At 36.9% G+C, this 9601-nt stretch overlaps 1 protein-coding gene across 1 annotated transcript; it reads left to right on the top strand.

Moving 5' to 3' along the window:
- The first annotated feature begins 5887 nt into the window (after positions 1-5887).
- On the top strand, positions 5888-6601 carry LOC133825403 (uncharacterized). The gene has a single exon (XM_062258354.1). It carries the CDS (start codon positions 5888-5890, stop codon positions 6599-6601), a length of 714 nt encoding a protein of 237 aa, XP_062114338.1.
- Positions 6602-9601: the final 3000 nt, after the last annotated feature.

The raw sequence follows: 9601 nt of genomic DNA, 5'->3' as shown, positions 1-9601 counted from the left end.
TTAAGATAACATTGTTGGAACCCTTCATTGTGTGAGGGATTATAGCCAAACTACCTTCATCTTGGAGTGGCTATAGGAAGAAGATTCTGCATAAGATTGAAGATATATATTTGGAAGAAATCTTAAAACACCTAAGGACTGAAGAAGAGTCTCAGTCTAGAGAAAAGAGTATGGAAGAGTCCAATGTTGGGACATCGAAGGCTAATGCCATAGAGAAACCCTCTCAATCTAAAGGGAAAACTCACAAGAAACGCCAATCAAAGAAATATACTCATCTTGCCCCAAGGAAGAATGAAGGGCAATTCAAGGGTGTGAGAGGCCCTTGTTTTGTTTGTGGCAAAAATGGTCACATGGCTAGAGAATACAAGTATCAAAAGTCCCATAACAATGGATCCAAAGTGTTACTCAAGAGGAGTTGGTTGCAACTTTGAGTGAGATGAATGCCATCCTAGGAAAGGTGCAAGGGTGGTGATATGACACTTGTGCCACCATTCATGTAGCCTGTGATAGATAGGTCTTCCAGACCTTTTAGGAATCTAAGAATGAGCATGAGATCTAAATGGGGAATGGGAAAAATTCGAGGGTGTTAGGTAAGGGGAATGTTGATCTTTACTTCACATCCGGAAAGAAGGTTCTATTGATGAATGTGTTGTATGTTTTGTATATGAGTAGGAATCTTGTAAGTGGGCATTTGTTGAGCAAACTGGGAATCAAAAGGCAATTACTTTGTGGGAAAAGGGTATGTGTGTGATGGGATGATTAAATTGTGTACCAAAGACAAAAGTTTTGATAATAATGCATGCTCATCTTCTTCTTATGTCCTTTCTTTTGATTCTATTACTTTATGGCATAATATACTTGCTCATATAGGATTTAGTACAATTTAAAGGGTTATCAAATGTGGTTTAATTGTATGCAATAATTTTGAGCATGATAAATATGAATTATGTGTCAAATCCAAGAGGGTAAAGAGACATTTTCATATGTTGAAAGGAAAACTAACTTGTTAGATTTTATACATAGTGATTTATGTGAATTGAAAGGAATAATTACTAGAAGAGGACATATATATTTTGTTACCTTTATTGAAAATTGTTCTATATTCACATATGTATACTTGCTTAATATTAAGGATGAGGCATTTATCATGTTTAAAATCTATAAAGCCGAAGTTGAAAATCAATTGGAAAATAAAACAAAAGTGATCAGAAGTGATAGGGGCGGTGAATACTTTTCCAATGAGTTTAATGTGTTTTGTGAGATGCATTGTATAAAACATGAATGTAGAGCCCCTTATACTCCCCCAAAAAAATTGTATAGCGAAAAGAAAGAATAAGACATATGTTTAAATGATTAATGCTATGCTATTACACATGAATTTAAGTTTTGCGTTATGGGGAGAAGCCTTGCTTACTGCTTATTGCAAGAGAAAGAGGCCCAACCTAGGGTATCTTAAACCATTGTTTTTTGTCAAAGTTTGTGTATTTCTAAAGGCTTTTGTGCTAGTTAAAGTCATGGAATAAATGTAATATCCGCTTTTACTAGTAAGGATATTATGGTAATCTGGCTTGCATCAGGGTATTATGGTAAATTGTATGTTCTTATGGGTTTAATTATATTACCTATAATATCCGTATATTATAGTGTATGTTATTTTATGTATTCCTTCAAGCAATCCACACATATGTTTCTTCAAGTATTAGGGGAAAAAGTGTGATAGAAGTTGAGTTATGAGGGTCAAAGTAGAATTATGAGTTTTATGGTAGAAAGTGTAATTATGAGAAGTTAAAACTATTTGTTTTGATGGAAATTACAACAAGGGGCTTAAGTAATTATTAAGGAAAAGTTAGAGGTTGGGGATAGTATGACAAATTAGTTTTATGAGATTAATTTCCCATAAAATTAATAATGGGAATTTAGCTTAGAGTTTCATATGGTAGTTAGGCGCTTTGGAGTTACAGTACGCGATAGAGTATCAGGATAAGAAGCTCCTTCTTGATCTGAATTTTGAGGCTTGGAGATTCAAAGGAGATTGGAAATTTTATGTCAGTGGACTAAGGATCGTATAAGGGAAGCAATACTTTGAAGATTATTTAATTTGAGAACTTGAAAGGTAACTCTTTAAAATGTGATGTTCAAGTTATGGTAGATCTAGATTTTTGATAATGTTAGAGGAATTTAAATGTATTTGTGTTGATGAATGTGTATTAAAGGTTTATGGTTGATTATATCTGGGTTCTAAGGGTTAGAAACATGTTAGGAAAGATGATTTGATGATTTGGGGTCGAAGTTTTGCGATTGGGGTTGATTCCTAGGTATAAAAATCACATCTGTGATTTACAGAAAAAGAGCCTAGCGTGACCGCGCTACCTAGCTAGTTAGCCCTAGCACTCTGTTAGTGCGACTGCGCCCAGGCACTGGCGCAACCGCGCCAGGTGCCCAGAATCACGAAATTTGGAGATTTTAATGCACCCTTTAGATATAAGTTTGTACCTTCTTGGAGCTTTATGTTGTAGAGTTATAAGACTTTCTTAAGGATATTGAGGGGATGACTTAGGCTTAAAAATAATATGAGTGTATCTTAATATGGTTTGGTTTGATTTGAGGTTTTAAACTTTGATGTTATGTGTCAAGTTTAGGCTCACTAAGAATACTTGAAAAGATGCTTTAGGGTGTGTGGATCGCTGCTGCTTTTGAGGTAAGAAGAGTGGACACCTGCATATAGGATGTACACTTGACGTACTTTTATGGTAGAATTTATCTTATATGATATGTTTATGTTAATGAATGAATGGATATGTTAAGTATGATTATGTTTAATAGCTTACATGTAATTGTGGGTTTTGTGTTTTGTATGTGTATGTGATAATTGCATGGCATGCTTACATTTTAAAATGCATGTCTACGTTACGAAAGTGCATGCTTATGATATGTTTAAATTGCCTGCTTACATTATAATGGGCTCGCTGCACTTGTCCTACTCAACTTGGGCTAAGATATTTCATTTTATGTTATGTTTGTCTTTATTGTTATTGATTTAAATTCCTGGTTAAGGTTATGGGGTTGTGTCCTACACAACTCCTTTTACTAGGCTTTGGCTCATGGGTACTCAGTGTTGTAGGTAAATGCAAATATGTTGTTACAACGCAATAAGTTGGAGAGCTTTAGCAGAGGGCGTACATGTCAAGGATGTAACGACTAGGGGTGTTCGTGGTGAGGTTTTTCTCTAATTTTTTGGACCACACCGCATATGTGGTTTGAACAATTTTCCAACCCGCACCGCATAGACCTCAAACCGCATAAACCGCACCGCAAAAATGCTGTGTGGTGCGCTGCGGTGTGGGTGGTTTATACCTATCGCCAAATAATTTAACATTTAAATATTATAATTAATAAATATTCATAATAAATCTCATAACATAGAGTGTTTAACAAAATAATTAAATGTACAACAAGTTAATAAACTTTAAGCGAAACAATAAAAATATAAAAAACTAATAACAAAGAAAAAATGTAATTTAAAAGTAAATATTATTTTAATTAAGGAGGAATATCTTTAGATTGAAGTAGAATATGTGTTAGCACCTTATGAAACATTATATATTTTTTTCTAGATATTGTGTATATTATATTATACTATATAATTATTTATGCATTAAATTTAAATGTAGTAAAATTGAAAAAACAATATAAATAAGTTAATATATATATATAATGATGTGGTGTGGTGCGGTGTGGTTTGAACTGCATTTATAAAATTTAAAACTGCAAACCGCATCGCACCACGCGGTTTGGCAAAAATACAAACCGCAACCGCACCGCGAAGGGTTCTAAACCGCAAATTGCGGTACGGTGCGGTGTGGTGCGGTGTGGGCGGTTTTATGCACACCCCTAGTAACGACCATAAGGGATCGGGCCTACTAAGGAAATTTATTAAGTTTTTATGAATGATGTTTTAGTTTTATTGACGGGATTACAAGTTTGTTTTATTTTGCTTTATTTGCGATAACTACGAAACTCTAGAGTTTCATTCTATTAAACACTTGGTTTGTTATTCACAATGTATTTTCAAAACCAATTATTGTAATAGTCAATTAATGCTTCAAGAAATTTGGGTGTTACAGTTGGTATCAAAGAAATGGTTTTGTTTCCTCTAGACTATCATGACATGTACTATCTTCGTTGAAGACAAGCTTGAGTTATTGCATTGTAAGATTTTTTTGAGTTTGTTTTGGTTATATGAATATTTTCCTTATGTGTTTTAGTGCCTTATCTGCATTTATAGAGTAGCCAGTATGGCTTGTGTGCTTAGAGTCCATAAGGTTTGCTTGAACAAGACTTAATGAAGGAAGCTAGGAAGAAGGGTAAAGAAGTTACGAAGGATAAGGATGCAACATTTTGTGGAATGGAGCATTCAAAATTTAGGGGACCATTGTGTGATGGTCAATCAACGCATTCAAGGCGTGGTTTGGGAAGGAGGACTGTTAAACTGTAAGAAGAAGTCCTAAGTACTTAGAGATACGATTTCCTCAAGAAGGATGCAGGAAGAACTCAAAGCAGTGTGGAAGCGCGTACAAGAGAGGGCTTTGGAAGGTGCTAAGTACAAGTGTACACTTATGGCTTTCACAAGACAACAAGGGTTTGCAATGGCTAATGAATCATTTGATTAAGGAAATTTTGTAGAGTTGTTAGATAAGCTCAAAATTTCTTTTTATGTGTGTAAAATGTGGTTGTAGATGTGTCGTTATATGCATATTGATTTTAGTTGATTTATTTCTTTACTTTGGTTTGTGAGCTTTGTGAATGATGCATGTATCAAAATATTTGGCTTTATGAATAAATGGGGATTAGTGGTTTGATGGATTAAAATTATGTTTTTGTTCCTAATTTGGAAAAGTTGCACTAAGATACATTGTTGGTTTTAGGAACGAACTTAAATCATGCCTCCTAGGAGATCAGTACGAGTGAACGCCAGGGTTAACTGTAACCCGACAATCTACATGTTGTGAAACCTAATACGCGAGCTAAACACAATGGCAACCCTCCACCATCTGAAGGGGAAAAATAAGCGTGAAGAAGATCCCCATACCGCCTACCAAAGGTTAGAAGCGTACTTTATCGCCATGCAAGAAGACATTAGAAAACAAGCTGAAGAATTAAGGGAACTGAGACAGTTGAGGCAGCAACAAGTTCATCCAACAGATTAATCAGAGACATTCAATAACTCATAGCACCTATTGTAGCTATTCGGAAGTTTGCGATCATTTGGAGCCATTGTATGAAAGGTTCAGGAAGAAACATCCTCCAGTGTTCGAAGGGAGCATTGATCCACGGAAGGCTGAGCAATGAATGTGTATGATGGAGTCAATTCTAGACTTCATGATAGTTGAGGGAAATGATAAGGTAGCTGGTGCAACTCATATGCTGAGAGATGGCGCAAGGATTTGGTGGGAAGTGATCTCCCAGGCAGGAGATGTTACTACAATGACATAGGTAGAGTTTCAACAAGCATTTAATGACAAGTACTATAATGTTGCGGTACAAGCGTCAAAGGTGGATGAGTTTGCTACATTGACCCAAAGGAGTATGACGGTGAAAGATCACACATTAAAGTTCGACAGACTTGCCAAGTTCGCAGCAAACCTAGTGCCAACTAACACAACCAGAATATATCAGTTTGTTCGAGGCTTAAAGCCTATGATAGCCAGAGATGTAGAGATTGTGTTAGTAGGGTGAAACACTGCATATGCTCAGGTTCTAGAAAGGCCCCTCACTGCTGAGAGAATGGAAGACAAATTTTGGAAAGAAGGTGCTGCTAAGAGAGAGGCAAGAAAGAATGCCTCCCAGAATAATAACTCTAATGACCAGAAGAGGAAAGGAAATGATCATGCCGGGCAGTCAAGCCAAGATAAAAAGGGCCAGAGATAATAAAGGAAACAATCGCACTGGGAACAAGGATTGGGTACAGTACCTAGAGTGCGAGAAGTGTAAGAAGCGCCACCAAGGTGAATGTCAGGCAAACACATGTTATAGTTGTGATAACGAAGGACACATTAAGAGGAACTACCCACAGAAGAGTCAGGAAGAGGTCAAAGAGCAATATAAGAAGGACGATAATTTGGTTCCAGAACCTGTGTTCGCTCTCACCAAGCCTCAGGCAGAAGCAAGCACTTATGTGGTCTCAGTAAAGATTTTTATTGCTGGAATTGATTGTCATGTTTTAATTGATTTTGGCGCCACTCATTCATTAGTTGCTAAGAGAATAGTGGATAGATTTAATAGGCCTTATGAGATGCATACTAAGGGGTTTGGGACCGTGTTACCAACTAGGGAGGTGGTAATATATAGGAAGTGGATTAGAGCCTTGCCTTTGAGGGTAGATGGTAGGGAGCTATCTGTAGATTTGATTGAGCTGAGTATGAATGATTTTGATGTAATCCTCGAGATGGATTGGCTGACGAAGTACAACGCTACCATTGATTGTAAGAAGAAAATGATGGTGTTTAAGCCCGACAGAGATGAGCTTTTTGCGTTCGTGGGGACAACAATGGGACTACGGATTCTAATCATTTCAATGTTGGAAGCTACGAAGATGTTATAGCATGGATGTATGGGATTCTTGGCTAGGGTGGTCAACATATCAGAAATGGGAACGCAGAGACTGGAAGACACGAGGATAGTACATGATTACTTGGATGTATTCTCGGAAGATTTACCAAGATTGCCACACATCGAGAAATTGAGTTCACGATTGAGCTAGCACTGGAAACAATGTCAATTTCGAAAGCACCTTATAGAATGGCACCAGCAGAACTTAAGGAGTTAAAAGTTCAGTTGCAAGAACTACTTGACCTAGGATTTATTAGGCCAAGTTACTCACCATGGGGAGCGTCGGTGTTGTTCGTAAAGAAGAAGGATGGATCAATACGGATGTGCATTGATTATAGGGAACTTAACAAGGTCACTATCAACAACAAATACCCTTTTCTAAGGATAGACGATCTTTTTGATCAACTCCAAGAAAAGATGGTGTTCTCAAAGATAGACTTGAGATTAGGGTACCACCAATTAAGGGTGAAGGAGGAGGTTATTCCAAAAATAACATTCCGTACTAGGTACGGCCATTATTAATTTCTGGTGATGTCTTTTGCACTTACCAATGCCCCTGCGACATTTATGGATCTCATGAACAAAGTCTTCAAGGACTACTTGGATAAGTTCGTGATAGTATTTATAGATGATATTCTAATCTATTCGCGAACTAAAGTAGAACACGAAGAACATCTACGATTAGCACTTCAAAGGTGTAGGGAACACCAGTTGTACACAACATTCAAGAAGTGTGAATTTTGGCTAACACAAGTGGCATTCTTAGGATACATCGTTAGCAAGGATGGTATAAAGGTTGACCCAGTAAAGATCGAAGCTGTAAAAGACTGGCCACAACCAAATAATGCTTCAGAGGTAAGAAGTTTCCTTGGATTGGCGAGATATTATTAGAAGTTCGTCGAAGGATTTTCAAAGATTGCTACACCATTGAAAAAATTGATCAGAAAAGGCATTAAGTTTGTATGGACTAAGGAATGTGAGCAGAGCTTTAAAAAATTGAAGAATAAACTTATTATAGATCCTGTATTAAGTCTACCTACTGATAACGGGAAGTTTGTAGTATACTGTGACGCGTTGAAACAAGGATTGGGTTGTGTTTTGATGCAAGCAGAGAAGGTAATCGCATATGCATCTAGATAGTTAAGGGAGTATGAGCAACGTTACCAGACACATGACTTCGAACTGGCAGCTGTAGTGTTTGCATTGAAGATATGGCAACACTATCTTTATGGGAAGAAATGTGAGATTTATACGGACCATAAGAGCTTGAAGTGCTTCTTTACTCAAAAGGAATTAAATATGAGGCAACGAAGGTGGTTAGAGTTAGTCAAAGACTACGACTGTGAAATATTGTATAATCCAGGGAAGGCGAATGTGGTAGCTGACACCCTAAGTAATAGAAGCCAAGGGAAAGTAGTGACTATAAGAAATATATCGGCCAAGTTGATGGAAGAAATAGAACGTGCATGTATAGAGTTTATTGTGGGATAATTAGCAAACTTGACTCTACATTCGAATTTGTTAGACAAAATTAAAGAAGGACTTAATAAGGATCCACAAATACAAAAGTACAAACAAAGAATCCAAAACAAGAATAACTAAGATTTTACTCTCAATAGCTGTAGAATAATGAGATATAAGAAACGAATATGTGTGTTAGCAAATTTAGAGGTTATGAAAGAGATTCTTGATGAGGTGCATACTACTCCCTATTCTTTACACCCAGGGACTATGAAGATGTATAAAGACTTGAAGATGTTATATTGGTGGCCTGGAATGAAGGACATAGTGCAGTATGTCACAAGGTGTCTCACGTGCCAACAAGTCAAAGTGGAACACCAAAGACCGTCTAGTTTGTTACAACCGTTAAACATCCATGAATGGAAGTGGAAGAGATTGCTATGGACTTTGTGGTAGGGTTACCTAAGACTACAAAGCCACACAATTCAGTTTGGGTGATTATTGACAGATTCAAGAAGTCGACACACTTTATACCTGTCAGAATAGTGTACACAATAGAAAATTATGTAGAGCTTTATGTACAGGAAATTGTGAGACTTCATGGAGTTCCAAATTTGATTTTTTCAAATAGATACCTGAAATTCACGTATAAATTATGGGAAGGATAACAAAAAGTGATGGGTACCAAGTTGAAATTCAGTACAACATTCAACCCTCAGACAGATGGCCAGATGGAAAGAACAATATAGATTTTGGAAGACATGCTTAGAGAATGTGTGTTGAACTTTGGTGGATCATGGAGCAAGTACCTCCCATTGATAGAGTTCTTGTATAACAATAGTTATCAGTCAACTATTGGTGTAGCACCATATAAGAAGCTTATGAAAGGAAATGTAGATCACTGATTCATTGGGATGAGATGGGAGAAAATAAGTATTTAGGTTTGGAGGCGATACGAGAAGCTAATGAAGCTATTTCCAAGATAAGAGCTCGCATGAATGTCTCACAGGATTAACAAATGAGCTATGTTGATCCTAAATGTAGGCACGTTGAGTTCCAAATGGAAAATCATGTATTCCTTTATGTTTCGCTTATGAAAGGGATTAAGGGATTTGGCAAGAAAGGAAAGTTAAGTCCTCGATTTTTTTGACCATTCGAGATTATGGAGAGAATTGGGGAAGTAACTTATAGGTTAGCCATACCTCTAGTGCTAGCAGGAGTGCATAATGTCTTTCATGTGTCCATGTTAAGAAAGTATATCTCGGATCCGTTCCACATTCTTAGTTATGAGGTGTTGGATATGCAACCAGATCCATCATATGAAGAGAAGCCAATAAAGAATCTTGAGAAGAAGGAAAAAGTATTGCAGAATAAGACGATCGAGTTAGTCAAGGTTCTTTGGAAAAACGGCTCTACAGAAAATGCAACGTGGGAGTCAGAATCAGAAATGATGGAGCAATACCAAGTATTGTTCAGGTAAATTTCTAGGACAAAATTTCTTTTTAGGAGGGGATAGTTGTAATATCCGCTT

This window comes from Humulus lupulus, chromosome 3, assembly GCF_963169125.1.
Source record: "Humulus lupulus chromosome 3, drHumLupu1.1, whole genome shotgun sequence".
In the NCBI taxonomy this organism is placed as follows: Eukaryota; Viridiplantae; Streptophyta; class Magnoliopsida; order Rosales; family Cannabaceae; genus Humulus; species Humulus lupulus.
Note: the sequence above shows the minus strand (reverse complement) of the source record. Positions and strands in the feature narration are given on the sequence as shown.

What these genes read in the sequence shown, in the direction of transcription:
- LOC133825403 (XM_062258354.1), top strand. Translation starts at nt 5,888, where the DNA reads ATGCCGGGCAGTCAAGCCAAGATAAAAAGGGCCAGAGATAATAAAGGA.